The 17,473-nt window shown below is 33.6% G+C and overlaps 1 protein-coding gene across 9 annotated transcripts in view; it reads left to right on the top strand.

The window, feature by feature from the left end:
• The window catches only part of LOC117164860 (rap guanine nucleotide exchange factor 2), a 249,658-nt gene that overhangs the window by 178,531 nt on the left and 53,654 nt on the right, over positions 1 to 17,473 (top strand). For all 9 annotated transcript variants that reach the window (XM_076621124.1, XM_033348263.2, XM_033348261.2 and 6 more), the window contains one exon: positions 3,288 to 3,363. In XM_076621124.1, coding sequence (XP_076477239.1) covers positions 3,288 to 3,363 — 76 coding nt within the window. The remainder of the gene's footprint in view (positions 1 to 3,287; positions 3,364 to 17,473) is intronic.

Genomic DNA, 17,473 nt, shown 5'->3' with positions numbered 1-17,473 from the left:
CGGTAAGTGTTATCTAATTAGAATCGAAGTAACTTTAGATTACAATATTTTAACAATTTCTCTCCTATTTGTTTCATCGGCCATTTTTCATATTTCTAATTCCATTTTTGAGTACGCTCTTTTGTCTAGAAGCAATTGAAAAGTACAACAGATTGAGTAGGCGACTAGCAGAATTTCTAACATAAAACTAATAAAATGGTCCAAACGATTCGCTATTTCAAACCGGTTTCCTTTAGAATCCTTTATTAATACGTCGAAATATTTACTAAAATTACTACCACGAACACAGTATGCCTATATTTAGGAACCATTTCTAGGGAAAGGAATCACCTTTTTAGGTAACAGAAGAATTACTCAAACTCAAAGGATATATTACACGAGACAAGTTTCAGAACAATGTCGTTAAAGATGAAGATGCCGATGCTTTTTCTTCTTCGAGGCTCTCAAAGAAGAATTCTTCGATTCCAATATCTTACTACTGTTAGAAAAAGGCACGCGGTCGTTCTGTCCTATTTTCATCGGGATTAAACGTGAAGCAACGCGAAGAGATTTCTTCCTAAGCACGAGCTTTTCCAACGAGTCGTTGCATGTTCGTCGTACATTAATTACCTTAATTGGAGGCTAGATCCTACGGTAGCTGTGTACCTCGCAGAAATCATAATTTATTAAGGTAAATGGACTAGCATAGATAGAGACGATACAGCGAGACTTGGGCTGCCGACTAATTCTCTTGGATGATAATTTCAATCCTGAATTTAGGTTTTAACCCTCGCGAGGGAAATATATATCGATTTCGATGAAATTTTGTTGGTTAATGGCTATTAGCAAGTAGTAACAGAGTAGAGAAATACGTTGTCGTGGATTAGGGTTTATTTTGTGTTAGCTATCCTTCTTCTAGGTATCGCGGAGTAATTTATAAAAAGAAGATTATATTTTTTGATAGAAATTAAATATTTTAGTTTCTAAAAACGCTTTCCAATACGTTTGTTATGTTAACACATAGAAGTGCCTGTGTTAGTTGTAAAATAGAAATAACAACGACTTCTTATTAGTAAAACGTTTCATCTACAAATTAAAATGATCGTTACAAGAGAAGTTAATATTATGCCTCTACCGGAAATTCCTTTATCCATCCACGTTGATCTGTTAATTCTCATGCCAGATACTTTACTATATTTATATCTTACTTCTCTACCAAAACGATTCGTGCTAAACCAAGCTACGTTAAACTAAATTAAGTCAGGCAGCTCTCATTCGAAAAGATAGCTCGATAAAGGTCTAAAAATCTGTATTTATACAATATCCCCACGTGTGAATGGGATTACCGAAATAGCATCGGAAAATTGCTGCCAATATTTCGAGAACACCTTGTATTTCGAGCAATCTCTATATCATACATATACTTATACACGCGTACACATATACGCACGTATATGTACATACAGAAATATATATCTCTCTGTATAGAATAATACACGTTCCAAGTACAAAGGGAAAATTATGCCAGAAGCCGAGTTCACGAGTATCTGTATTGTTCGACCCTCGATTCTCGCGTAGCCACGGGAGATTTTTCTAGAATTGTCTGCAGCAAAGGTACAGTGGCTATCAAAAATATTTCTACATCATTGAATTTATTATTAGCATTTACATACCAATTTATTAGGCCCAAATATATTAAATTTCGGACAGTTTAATAGTATTATACTTTTGTACGATTACAAAAATTTGATAGAGCGAGGTAGGGTTGTTCGAGTCACTCGTGCTTCAACTTGCATGGAATAATCAAATTTGTCGTACATTATAAGACACCATTACTGTTTAACGTAATAACGGAAGGATAAGAAAATATCGTGTACTTCAGTAACGGAAGGTATGAAAAACGAGGGAATGATTCAATAAGAAAAACGAATTGATATACGCACGATAAGTATAATCGAGAATGATTTAATAAAATAATTACAATTGAAGATATTAGGCCGAGTTGAAGGAACGAAAGTATGGCCGACACATTTCACTGTATATCACTTGGATCGTCTAAAAATCTCACGTATGGAAATTTGACGAATTATAAGGCAAATTACTTAGTCTGACTCAAATATGTTTTTCTGAGTATACTTCGGAAATGAAGCGAACCTGATATTAATAGAACACTTTCGTTGGAAAAGAGGAATATGCCCCAATACTTTTTATAGCCACTGTAACTGTAAATTCGCGGCTAATTCGAGGAGTAGCACAGGGAAGGGAAAGAAACATCTGTCGATGGCTCGTTCTATGGCAGATCGTAAACATTTAAAAGCCAGAACACCGTAACAATAGACGTATTTACGCGAGTCTGCACCCCTTGCTAGAGGATATTGTATCGTATACGAGAGTTTCGATGATAAATTGCATTTCCGACGATGACTTCCGTGTCGATGGAACACCACACCCCCGCCCCGTATTCGGCACACCCTGGTGTTATTGTTGCGCGAAAGAAATTTATAGCGCGCGTTCGATGGTCATTGCTTTTAACCCTTTAACGAAGGTCCGATAAAATCGAAATTGTTCCGCGTTGTAACGTCGATATCCCTGGATCACTAAGCGAGCAAAATTGTCGCTTATTTGTGAATGCACGCAAAGAACGTTAGGTACTAACATCGTAGGGAATGCTTTGGAATGGGGGAAATATTTGAGCATTTCGAGTGTTTTAGGTGGTCTTGTTGTTACAAAGAGAGGGTGTTTTTAATATTTGAGCGTTGTTTCAATGAAATTATTTGACAAATTGTTATTTAAATTATACATTACCGCAGTAACATGTGAAATGTCCAATTTTCTTGTATTAATTTCCTAAATCGTCTTCTCCGATAAATCTTTTCATTTTCGTAGATGCGTCGCTACGTTTTCCTTTCTCGTGTATGATTTTCATTTCCTGTTGCATACTCGTAAAAATGAATTTTTTTTTGGAGTTCGATGAAACATGAATCATTGAAAGTCAGTCATTTCGTATTTTACAACCCACGTACATTTGAAAATATTTGATATTTATCTTATCGATACGAATATCAGCATACGACAACTGTAAAACAAAAGCGCTGAAGAAATTACGCCACCATATCTAAAATTGCATAATCTTCGGGAAAAATAAGATTATTTAATTTTCAACACCAGTCGATATCACGAGGAGAAATATTTAAACTACCACGATAAAATTTCATAAAACCTAAGCTTTAATGGCAAGTAGCACTCGAGAATGATTCTCTGTCATCAAGGAGAGATTTTAACCGCGTTACTATTGTTTTCTGTTGCAGCTTTGGCAAGCGGACGGGTGGCAGCGCCAGGAGACCCAACGAATGCTTCGTTCTCGAGCCCTCCGAGATGATCGTCGTAAGTAGAAACACAGTTTTATTTCGTGAAACATCCGCAGTTTTCTTTACGATCGTGTCGTAATTTGCGCGCTATACTGGCGAAAAATTTGCGCCACGCAAACTTTCGTCGCGTCACGAAAACTTCGTTTCATCGTGGAAGTTTGCCAGGATTTTACGTTTACCACGGTTCGAACCGTAACTTCCGTTGCAACTTCTTGCACGTTCAACGATTAAATTTAAAAAGAATAACGGAGCCACTACGTGCAATCAGAGGGTAGTTTAATCCCTTTCTCTGACGTTATTGTTTGTTACGTTTCATATCTTTTGCTAAACGATCGAAGGACTTTCGTTTCCGTATTTATTTTTTATAATCGTATTTTTACTATTTTATAACATTTTATGGATTTTATTTTTCGGAAGCTTTTTTAAATCTCGATGATTCGGTTCGTGTTAAATGAGTTACGCGCTATGATTTTTGTTTTATGGGGGTTTTTATAAAGATGTATAAGGGATTTGGAGTAATTTTTTTTAGCAATTATATATCGGTATTGTTAATTAAATAAAGGAAACATCTATAAAAATGATATTTAAAATTTAACCTCATAAGTATAAATTTAAAGGTTTGAAATATGGAGAAATTTTGTTTGTTTATAATCGTATCGTTATTATCCTGTAGGATCGCTTTCTTAGCTATAAGATGTATGCATATACTTTTTGCAAGATTTGAAATATCGCTGACTTTTTTATGAAGTTCAATATGCTTGTGTGAATTTATATTATGGAAGGTTTCAATTAATAAAAAAAATGGAGTATAATTTTTTTTACAAAAATTAGATATTAGTATCATTGATTAAATAAGACAGATCTGATATAATATCGAAACAGAATGTGCGTGAATGGTATAAATTGAAACATCAAAACTCATATTTCAAGAAGATAGATCATTAATTCGGACAGCGATCTGCGCTTCATTTAATTCACGTTGAAAGCAGTTGGAGTTCGTAATTTTCAAATCTCGTGTTTTTGCAAAGTCAACTTCAAAAAAGTCTTGAAAAAGAAGTCGTAAAAGTTCGTTTTAAAATAGTTGTTGTTGAAGTATCATTTGCACGAATTAATCTACTAAGGGAACATTACGCTCCATTATAATAATTAATCGGAGGCAAAGTACACTTGTAATCTTTATAATTAACATTTACGTTTTTCGCCTTAAGAAGGAGTCTAGAGTCCAATTTTAAACTCCACCTGCGCGTTTCATACATGCTATTCGTGTTATTATCTCGGGAAATGGCACAGATAATAGTAAACTCTACAGAAATTCCGAAAACATAATGTTTGTCACATCTTTGCCTTTTCCTTTGCTATTCAATTTAATAAGTGGTTTCGTACTACTTCTAAGCGATTCATTTATCATCAAGAAGAATAATACTTATATCGCTCATGTATTTCAAAAGTGACATAACTGGATAGAAGTTTCTAAAAAAGAAAAAAAATAAGAGAGAAGAAGAAGAAGAAAAGGAGAAGAGAATGTCAAATATTTTTGAGAATTATTCGGAAGCTCGAAAAAAAAAATTATTCATGCTGAGACATATAATTTGACAAGAATAGACTGAAGAAACCAGCAGACAAATATCTTTATAATTTTCCATTTTTAATTCTTGACTTTTTCCTGGCATAAATTATTTTGTATTGCGACACATTCGAAATGCGTTTGCAAGATTCAGAATCAAGTTTCATTTCAATCGTTCAACGAAGCTATTATCATCTTTGTAACCATAAAAACCCCTAAGAAAATTCCCCGTACTAATAATTCGACAAAAAAAGAGAGAAAAAAAAGAAACAGTGAAACCTCGAGTACAAAAATTCTAAAAGAGGAAGAGAAAATATTATCCAAATTATATTATTTTGGAAGCAAAGCTGTGATACCGTGAACGACGATTCCAAACAGTATCTATTTTCATTCTCCGGAACCAAAATCGATAAACTAATTCATTCTGTCGTTTCCATGACACGTAGCATGTGTTTCCAGGTCTCGCGGTGTTTCTTTTTTTTTTTTTTTCAATTCTCGTTGGTTGTCGGCTGAAAACCAGGGGAAATAACGGTCTATTATAGAGGACAAGGGAGAAAAGCAAGGAATTGACGCAGACGAACGACGCGAATTTCTCTTTTTCCGACCGGTTTGTTCCACATTCGCGAAACGTGTGCACGTAAGCGCGAGGAAGAGCGTCCCTACGCTGCGATGGACGCTTCGGCTAGCTGCTTTGCTACGATATGCTCACGAACCATTCCGGATGCGGCGGCGATATCGCATAATGAAAGACAATGCTGTCCAGACTCGAGACGCAACGTGCCAGACAGTTAATCAATAGTTCCTCTCCTGGCGTGTGTTATGCCCGCGTCGACTTTTCGAGGTTCGCGTCGCTGCGCTCCTCTCTCCATCCGCTCTGATGATTGCGATTACGCGGACGATTATTTGCAGGATTAAAAAATCGCTGAACGATTCGGCGATCATTTTATTTAGGGGAGGGTTGCATGATCGGCTCGATGTTTGGGAAAGAAGGGTACTTTTCGAAGGGAAATTGTTGGAGAAATATGGGATATCGAGAGTCAAAGGGCCTTTTGAAGTTTCCGATTGTTAGATCGAGGATTTGTATGCGTTCGTGAGAACTTTGATGATTCAAAGATGCACAGAATGCACGTAATACGCAAATTTGCCTGAAATATCCAAGGTGTAGTATATTTATTATGATATTTGGTAGATGGAAAAAATTTCTGTCCGGGTTCCATTTCCTTAATCGCGCGATTCAACGTTTGGGAAAGAAGGGAGGTGCTTTTCGAACGGGATATTGTTTGAAAAATATGGGATATTGCGAATCGAGGGATTTTCGAAAGTTTTGAGTGGATTTATCGTGACTCGATAAAAGAGCCGAGATTTGAATACAGTTAGTTTAGATTAAAAAACGCGGAACGATCTAGCGTTCATTTTGTTTGGCAGGATGGTTGCATGATCGGCCCAGTGTTTAGAAAAGAAGGATTTCCCTTTTCGAAGGGAGATCGTTTGAGGAATTTTTTATTCTGTTCAACGTGGGTTGATGAAATAGCGGAGGTTTTAGTTTAATTAGTTTAGATTAAAAAACAATAAAAGAATGTAGATTTTAGTTCAGTTGGTATAGATTAAAAAAATACGTGGGACGATCCGCCCTATTTAGTGGAGGGTTGCGTGATTGGTTCAGTGTTTGGAGGAGAAGGGTACTTTTCAGAGGGAAATTGTTTGAGAAATATGAAATAGCGACAGTCGGAGGGTTTACGAATGTGATTCGGTTCATTGTGGGTTTATAAAATCGTAGGATTTTTAGCGAGTATTGTAACATTCGGTGGTGATGTTTAATAAAAGTTTAAGGATTTTTGAAAATCTGTATTTGGAAGGTAGAGTTCAATAAAAGGCTGACATTTTTAGTGGAAACCGTGGCATTTGGAAATGGAGTTTGATGAAAGTTTCAAACAGTGATGTTTATGGAAACTCGCAGTGAAACTGAATGTAAAATAGGAATATGACATCCATGGATGGAATATGGAAACTATTATTTATTTGTTATTATTTATTATACACGGTCGTCCACTATCGACTTAGGACGAACTTTCAGCTTTACATTTTTTCTTGTATTTTATATTATACTTTTGTTGACATATTCAATATAATACAATACGCGAAATCATGATATTTTGAAATTGAGTTTCAGAACAGGAAGGTTTTTAGAAACTCGTAATGGAATTGAATGAAGATTGAAAGGAAGTATGTCACCTAATGGGAATCGTGAATTATAGAGTTGGAATAATGCCTCTGTTGCTTCATCCAATATAATATATAGAATTATTATATAATAATGATACAAAGAAATAAAGAATATGTTTAAATAACCCCCAAAGTTTATTATTTTAATTAATTATTTAAATTAGTATGGTTCATTTCGAAGCAAAAGTTGTACCAGCTTTTTTAATTTAACCTGTGAACAAACGTAGCACTGAAAAATCAGATTTCTCGAAATAGCTACATAAGCGCCGTTCATTGAGAAATTTTAAATACAACTGTTCGCTTAATTATAGATTTATTAATAAAGTGAACGAAGAACGATCTATCCGATGATCTGCCAAGATTTGTTTTCATCAATCTGGCTCGACAATGTTCCAAAATTACAAAAGTAGTTTGCAGTTCATTTTGACATTTAAAATTCACCTAAATTTGTCTGCGACAGCTCGATAACTCCGTTTAGGAATTTCCTTTCTCCTATCTAATTACATATTTCAAGCAGCGCAGCGAGTGAAATCGAGTGGTTCGTGCTGCCATCTACGATACGAACGTCTGTTTTACCGACGATTCGGATCTTGCAGATTTCGAAATTCATGGATCGCGTTCAGATATTTAATAATCGATTTAAAAATTTTTTATTTTTCTAGACAGATTCTATGATCTAAAAAGAGTTTATTAATTTTTTGTTTATACAAACTAGAATTTATTTTCTTTTCTCTATAGATTATATTTCTTAAAGAATTGTATCATATATTTATTAACATATTTTAGAGAAATTTTCTTTTTCTATTGTTATTCGAAATAAATAAAGTAAATAAATGTCGATAGATCATTAATTATGTAATATTTTATGTCATTATTTTTACAAAACGTTTCATTTTTTGTATCTCACAAATTCCATATAGTATTATTCATTATGCAACATTTCGAGCGGAAAAGGACGATGTGAGCCATAATATTCTCAATATACGTGCTCATAAACGAAACTCACTTCTCCAATAACGTATTAAAATTTTCAAATAATCCGTATATATTCCGCAGCTCCTGCTTATCGTGCTTTTAATCCCGCCTTATCTAACATTCACCTTAGCTTTCTCTGAAACAATGTTGAAACGATAATAAACCCATTATATCCAACAGACACTTCTAAATTCTTCTATTAAACATTTGACGCTTCTCTCTGACGCTTCTTCTTCTCTTCTGACACTTCGAATGACTTAACGCTCAAGGTGGAGGAGGTTTAATAAATCGATTGTTGGTGTGATTTAGCACTTTATTTGCGCTTGTTGTATAAAAGAAAAGTTTGATGTTATGAACACGGCGGTGGTAAGATCTTGTGGAGAGTGAAGTATTTCACCCGCACGGTACCATGTCTGTTGATGAACTGACCTTCTATGCTGCTGATTCTCCACCAGCTGTTCGATCTCGTCCGTCTATCGTGCCTACCCGGCCGGATTTTTTTCCTGACCTTTGAGTCATTACAGCTCGGGGTGGACAGATAATTCCCAAAGAAGGGAATGGGCCTGCCCGAACCATAAACGAACGGCCATTCAAAATTCCGAACAATTTATTACAGTTATAGGTCTTCACAACACAGTTTGAGTTGGATTAAATAGTAATTATACTCTTCTTCCGTCAGAATATTTAATTTTATCTTGTATTTATATTTTACCTAACAAAGACCGTAAATTCCATTTCATTCTTTCTAATTTGGTCATACACCTAAACCACGTTCTTTTTGCGTTATAACTTTATATAATGAAAATACATATATTAACAATTAAATATGTTATTATTTAAATGTGAAGGGTATGAAAATAGATCGAAATTCTGAATAACATTTCGAAGTAAATTATGAAATATAAAGCAGTTAATACAAAATGTCGCTCGGACTTCAAATAATTCATGGCTTTAATCATTTAAAATTAGAATACAAAATAAAATTAATATTAGGATCACCAACGATTAAAGTATAATATTTTTAATTAAATAAGTAAATTACTGAAATTTCCAAAAATACATCTCTATCATTTTATAAAATTTGTTAATCTATCCGATTGGTATCAAGTAACCTAAACCAGATTGCTGTGGATACCAATGATGACCAGTTGCGGATTAAAAATGAAAGACACGAAGGTACGCGCCAGTGCAAAATGCAATTTGGATTATGCAACGCGTTGTCACTGTACCGTGGACACCCATCTCCGTGTATGGTATAACAACTTCCTGTTCTCGTCTGTTTCAACTGTTTTTTTCCAGCATTATCTCGACTCCCCGGTTGACAACGTTTCATTATGCGGCGTATCGTAGATGTGATTATTCCTTGGTTGAAATTAATTGCGTTATCATACTTAGAATTATAGTGGTTTTGTGGAATATTCTTACTTTTTTTTTGCACATTAGCAAACATAAATGTTCTTAACTTAATTTGTTTGCTTATTATTTAAACTTATTATTTAAATACACAGGTTGTCATCAAGTGTATGAAGTGTTTAGTGAGAAAGTGGTACAAGTACTTACTTTTTGCAAAAAAAGAAAAAAAACGAGATAAATGCAGGAACTGGTATATAATATCTGGATATAAAGTTCGTTGCACGAAACATCTTGCAGGAAAATTTTGAAAAATTTCTGAGAAACCATCTTGTACTAAACTTATAATTCTAGTATGGCAATAATAATAGCGTTACAACTGTAATAATACTGAAAAATATAATTATATACATATGACAATTTTGTGCTTATAATAATGTTTCAAAAAAATCTCCCAAAATTTTTGACAATTATTCCGTGACACTGTATATTAACGTTAAAGGAAATGTATCATTGTAAAATGTATTTCATAGCAGTATGTAGTAAACGTAGACGAAATGTATTGGAAACATGTACCGCTAGGAACTGTGATCGTTTTCTTTAGGCCTTTTTACAAGCAATCTTTGCAACGTTAACGTTACCTGGCAATCAGATTTTTTCTCATATCATGTTTCTTTTTTGCAATCTCAACAAGGAACAAATTATGTCGATACAGAGATTAAGGCACTAATGGAAATGTTACGTGATTAAAAACTTATTTAAAAAATATCATCGATATAATTCATATTTAATTAACAAGGTAAAGAATGATGGTTATCTGGAATTAAGAGGCGAAATCTCTAATTTATATATAAATCAGATTATCTCTGTCAACGTAAAAGACTTTATAATAATTTTTAATCTCTTTCGCTGTGTTACTGCTCCATCAAATTTGCAAAAACCTTTTAACACGGACGATGTTTACATAAAACGCTAACGTCACACACGCAGCGAATAAAAAATATATCTACACAGCGTCGTATTTACTTCGACATTGGCATAGTGATTCATTAGCTTCGATACGTTGAATATTCTGCCATGTAAAACAAGTTTAGTATAAAAAGTTGCAAACATTTTTATGTCGTAACAAAACAGCGCCAGAACATGTAGAGTTTTTGAAAAATCATAAACACTCAAAACTTCTCCGTTCCAAATGGAAAAGTTGTTAGAAGCTGATATTGATTCAACCACTCGCATAAAGCCAAAAAAACCAATAAAAACATATTGCATTTATATTTATATTATACGTATGTAATCCTAGTACATTGTTGGTGAAATTCGTACCAAATAAGACACCATCCTCTTATAAAATAATATCAATACAACAATGTAAATCTCCTGGTATAATAAATCGCTGATTTTGATGCAATTAACGTATAATATATTTCTGAAAAAAAAATTAATCGATACATACTTTTTGTTTTTACGTATCGAAATCCACGTTGAAAGGATGAAAACAATTCTCATGGATGGGATTCAGAAACATATATTACATTGTATGCAATATTCCAAAAATTATTAGAACTAAAAGAATGGCTTACTTGTAGATTACGAGATGTGTAATTTAGTCTTTACAACAGATCAATTAATTTTAATCAACTCGAGATATTATGTACTTCGCAATACACTCAAACCTCGCCTTAAAGGTAACATGGAAAAAGATAAATTTCGTGATTCGTTAAGGAATCAAAATTAATCGATAAATTGTCGTATCAATGAAAAGAATTGCACTATGTTTACACGGTCGTTAATGTCTGGCAATAAATTTGTAACGCGTTGATTGGCGCAGATCTTTAAGCTCTGTGCAGAATAGGGGCTGATATAAAGGGATGACGAATATTACAGTGGATTTACGGCTCTGTGCGAAGTGATTCGTCCGCTCGATGTCTCTTAGATTTAGCTTCCACGGTGACGGATTACGCGGAAATCCAATTCAGTCTTCATATTAGAGTCGTCTAGTCTGACGAGTCGTATAATTCACGATGACGATTACCGTATACGTACATGGGCTCACGAAAATATTCGAATCCTTGCAGACAATCTTTTACGAATATGAAAATTACAAGATATTTGAACATTCTCAGGTAGATTTCAAGTATATATTTCACCAATATATTCATAATAGTAGTATCTTGTAAAACACGCAAAATATATATAATATAAAATTTCGTATGGAAATTGTTGAAATATTTTCGTGAACTACCGTACGTACACGAGAATCAGTATTCGATACTGGTAGAAAGAGCTAATCGATAACAAGCAAATATCAACGTCGCGTGTATAACTTCGGACAGCTTCGCGAATTGTTCGATAATTCATTTTCAAACGGCAATTAGTCACGGCGCGAGATGCCCTCTTTGTTTTGCGCTGATCTCGTTAATTCCCCAACTTTTGTTCTCTTGTTTCCACGCATCTGTGTCGATAGGTTCAGCCCTTTTCTACGAAAATTAGACTCAACCTTTTATCGCTGCAGACATTGAATTATGTGATCAAATAGGTAGAACTTTGTTTATAAATTTTGTTTATAATCTTTTTTATAATAAATATTTTGTTGTTCATAAGCATGTGAAGTTACATATAGAGAGAATAAATAATAATAGAAATAGTAAGTAAAATTCGATCAAATTTTATTTATTGTTATTTTTGTTTGCCTTCTGGCGCTTTTAATTAATACTAGTTTCTTTCCTGGTTGATCTCGAAATTTAAAAAAATGAACACCTTTACTTGGAAATACGATCTGCGATAAGTCATTACGCGTCAAACCATTAAATAGAACTAAAACTAGAACGGCTCGGTCTTACAAAGTTGCTGTGTAATTATTCCGCACCTCGAAGAATTATATTAAACTTCCTTATACTCGCAACAGAGTTCTTGTACCGACTTAACGAGTTCCTACAAAGATTTAATATCAAAAGTCGTGATCCTTCTGTAACTATTAAAAGCGGTATCTTTTTCCCCATGGAGAATCATATTACATTACATTTTTATACTTTAAAACTTATTACTCTTCAAGAGACATTTCAGTATTGGAATTAGAGTTTAAATTGTGAAATTTTCCAAGCTATTCTTTTAGTTTCATCTTCGTTAGCGGTAATTACTGACGGTGAATTAAAAAATGCAGAAATATGTAAAGTTTAACGGACACGAGAATAAATTGTGCAATTGAAGAGTCCCGGGGCTTATGTAACTGAAAAATACCAAGCAACTTCAGAGAATGAATTGTAATTTCAGCGAACTTATTACCAAGCTTTTGTATTTAAATAGCAAAAGGAGAATTTTTAGCTTACACTTAATATACACCGCTCAAAGTGTTTATTCAAAGTTTGAACTGATCGCTTGATCTTCTAATAAACGATTTATTTTCATGCAAAATATTACGATGTTATGAATTAACAGCGTAATTAATCAACACTCGTATGTGTTACAGCAATCTTTTTATATATTATGCACATTCTATACGTTCTTGCGCTTTTAAATTTCCCAAAAGTGCATAAAACCCACCATCTATCGATAATTTGCATTTCTTAAAAACGATAACACTTCGTGTGCGTCAACCAAATATTAAAAGATAAGAAAATAGGAAAGAGGTTGTGGCGATTAATCCGTGACGTCTGAAACGTTTATAGATCTTCGTATTCGCGTCAGATTTATGTAATCTGTCGTATTTGAAATGTAGCCATGGTGAGACAGCTCGGACATCGGTTAAACAATTTTCTGGGCCTCAAAGTAAAAGAAAAATATTGGCAGGTCATACCATAACAGTCAATGGCAATATCGTAGTACCATGCACGGCCCCAGGCGTCTCTCTGTGACCTGCTACAAATTGGACGTCCGACCTTTAACCTTTTTTTCTTTTTTCCTCTTTCGCCACGCGCTGTCCATTACGTTTTTCTTCATCATTGTCCCCTCACTTATTTTTCCATCTGCTTTCGTTCGCTATCTCGTATTCGATTGAAACTTTATCTTGGTTCCTTGCAGGACATTTGTGGAATTATTAAAATTGTGAAAATTGATTTATTAGATAATTGTAGATAGGTTATTGATTTAGTAGGAATTACGTGTATAACGTGATAATTATAAGTTACGCATTCGTTAAAATTTTTGTATGGTTATATTATTTATAGTTGGAGGAATTTTTGGAGGGAAATTATTCACTTACGTTAATAGTAGATCTTATAGGTTTTATTTTACACGTTTACGAAATGTCATACAAGAGATTCATTATTACTAATTATTACTTCATTATTACTAATAATTTGCCTAATAATATTAATTCGATTTGACTAATGAAAGTAATTTAGATATCAAGTGGAATTTTTGAAACATTTTGAAGATTTCGTTGGTTTATCGAATTGACTATAATTTTATACAGATATAGAATGACATTTTTTACCGAATATTGAAAAAGGTTGGTTAAGAGAGTATCTGGTTAATATTAATGACTGTTTCAATATTTTTGAATACATTTCGATCCTTTCATGGCTATGAACACGAGTGTTTCAAATGAAACAGTTTATCTTTGAACTAAAGATATATATAATAAATATATTCATATTTATATGACGCCAATATCGGATACCTTCTAGTTTTTGAATACAAAGTTGACGAGAAGACAAAAAGCCAGCACAGAAAGTATTTATAGCTGAAAAGAGTTAAATAGATAATATGTATTATAAATGTGTCCAAAGGTAAATTTTATTCATCTCACGCATTCGACTGCGGAAAATACATCACTTGAAACCAACTTATTAACTCTTATTAACTCTGTTTATCTTGGATTACTTTGCATATGCTTTACATTGTAATTTCAGTTCATGAATTTCACGGATTTCTTTTACGTGCGTTGCGAACCACTTGTAAAATTTCCATCGATTACGAAATTGTTTTTTCCCCTCTGCAATATTATAGTCAAACAGAAATTCGATAAAATTTTAATATAATACATACTCGTTAATACGAATCGATAATATTTTATATAATTCCACTGAGTTATAACATTTAACATTTCGAATAATCCCAAAATTCTACATCTCACGAGTAACATTTAATTCGATATTTTAATTGCGTTAAAAAAGTTTCCACAAAATTGTAAAACGCATTGTCAAGATTTTACATGTATTATATAATAATACTGTATGATAATATTCGTAACGCCAGAACTACCGACCTTTAAATATGTATCTAAATGTGTCATACAAAGTTCATGAAAATTAAAGTATTATCACGAAACTGAATAATATATATGTAATCTGTCTGAATAAAAATAAATGTTAATATGATCGAAAACACTTGCATGTTTTTTTAGCGATATGAAAAATAAAAAATCTGATATTAGTTACTTTGATTGATTCGATAGTTCCACCATTAATTTCACATATTTGGCTGTAAGTAATTCGATATTTTAATGCCATAAAAACAAGTTCCACATCTTGCTACGCTACGATAAATCTGACTGCAATTTGAATTGATAAGATCCTCTAACATTTATCCCGTGTACCATATCTCCGAAATTATGATAGATTAAAGCGAGCGGCTCGCTATATCAGTAGCCGGTGATGCTCCGTTTTTTCCTCTCGGCTTTCTTTCTATCTCTGTACGTTATCCGAGCTTATTGTGCAGAGCTTCGTCGACTCGCGGCTTTAAACGAGGAATGAATCATTGCCGTGAAGTCCACCTGTGAGTAATAACGCGCTTTCGAACGAACGGTGTCCGGCGGGCATCGGAACGAGCTCGAATGAAAAATGCAGAGAGCTCACTCTAATCTTCCTATGCGATTTACTTTCACGCTTTTCGGAATTCTGCATCCCGGCGAGTGTTTTTCCAGCGAAGCGTATTTTATTTTCCATCCCTCTTTCGCCGTGCGATGATGATTTCACGTTTATTCGTTTCGAAATGCTCCTCGTCGTTATAATACGCGTCGCGTATTTCATTACAGCGAACTGACCCTGTTAATTGTTTATCATTGTGTATTAATTAATTTGATATGCGGAAAGTGTGCAGTCGAATAATTGAATTATTTAACAACAATCGGCTGTTACGGTTCTGGCGAAGTACTTGGAAAATTTATTCTCGTCCAGCAAATTTCGATTCGACTGATTTAATATCGAATTTTATATGAGAAAGTATAAAATGTAAAAGGGTCAACTATAAATCATTGTAATTCACAATAATTATTGACAAAGCCAGGTTATTAAATTTTAATTATTGTAATTTTTTAAAGTCGTGTTTGAATTTCATATCACAGATTGATTATTTGTAGGTGTTTAAATGCAGTACACGAAGTTTAATCGGGGATTCTTTTGTTTCGAGGGTTGGAATATGCGTGGAACGGTGATTTCATTAATTTTGATAAACTGCTGATAGTAGATAATTGTTTAGTAATTTTGTTATTAACTCCCTTTTTATTCGTTTATACATAGTATAAGTATTTATACGTAGTTTCTATATACATTTTCAGATTCGTTTCAATCTTTACCGACATAATCACGGTGGTCGTATATTACTTCAATGTTAAGGAAATTTCAAAATATTTTTATTAAATATTAATTATTTGGTGTAAAGTATATTTTAAATATATTCGTAAAAGATTTCTACAAATACATCCAGTTTCACTGTTTAGCAAAAATTGGTTAATAAACAACATTTACATAGCGTTGTTTGAAATTCTACGTTCACTGTGCGTACGTTAAACCAAATCAGAAACTTTAATATGCAAATTACGTTGCTCCAATTTCTTGGTATTTTTTCTCATTTATTCTGTATTCTTCCTTTTTCTTATCCTTTTTACTGTCAGTTTTGTCCACGTGCTTGATTGATCACACGTGGAAACTTCATGTTTTCCAAATTGTCCATTGTCAATTACCCTTTGGTCGGAATTCGATTACAGTTCGGTAACTGTTGGCCTGTAACGTGGAAAATTCGTGCATGAATAAATCCATGTAAATTGCTTGGCGTAACGAAGATCCGCTTATAATTATTCCTCATTAATATCGTGACGTCAAAAGCACTTCGCTACTAAAAGTGTTTATAACAGGCTGTTGATTTAATTTCAACGTCCCACTCTGAAGAAGTGCGTCCAATGCAAATGAAAGTAGCCACTTCTTTTTTTTTCCACCCTTTTTACTTTATCGATCGCGATCGTGCACAGACGATGGAGTATAATGAGAATAGATTTTTAATTAAATTTATGTCATTGACTTGCGTCTCAGTTAAGACGCGTAATAATTTTAGTACATTCAGTCCTCAACCACGGACGTCCATCTTTCGTTTCTGTTCACAACATTTGAACTTTCCAAACAAAATGTTCGTAACGTTGCATAACTTTTATGTGCGTGCCTGTAATATCGCAGAAAAATTATAAAATGAAAACCAAATTCTATCCTTTAACTACACGCGTCGACAGACGATAACATATTCAAATTACATTAGCAATAATAATTAAATTAGTAATAAGCGAGATTAGTCATAAATCGTTTCCTCTTTTTTTTTCTCGATATAAAATGAAGCTGGTGACACATTTCGCTCTTACGTAAGCAATAATATGATTTATATTTCATCAGTTTCATATCTACCGGATACTGAATGCTTCTCACCGCATCAGCATCGTTGATTCATAACAAAACTGCTGAAACTCTCACGTCTTGCGTTCTTTGTCGACTACTGACTCATCTCGAACGACCGAGGAAGAACCGTATTTCGTTCCGCTCTAAAAGAAACGGAAACCTGTTCGAAATTCTCTCTCAATCCCAGCATATTTTTTTAACCCAGCTACGTTCTTCCGGTCGTTTCCAATCCAACTGGTTTTTTCTTTCGAGGTAGATTAACTTCTGATTTTTATATGTACAGAACTCGAGCCCAAAACTTCCAAAGGTCTTGAAACTCAGAATGTTTGTTTCGTCCTTCTTCTTTCTTTTTTTTAAGTAGTATTTATTTCGTCAGAAATTAAAATCTTAAATTTTTGTCAGAAAATTAAAAA

The sequence above is a fragment of the Bombus vancouverensis genome, chromosome 8, assembly GCF_051014615.1.
Source record: "Bombus vancouverensis nearcticus chromosome 8, iyBomVanc1_principal, whole genome shotgun sequence".
NCBI lineage: Eukaryota > Metazoa > Arthropoda > Insecta > Hymenoptera > Apidae > Bombus > Bombus vancouverensis.
The sequence above is the reverse complement of the archived record's forward strand: the minus strand, read 5'-3'. Positions and strand labels throughout refer to the sequence as shown.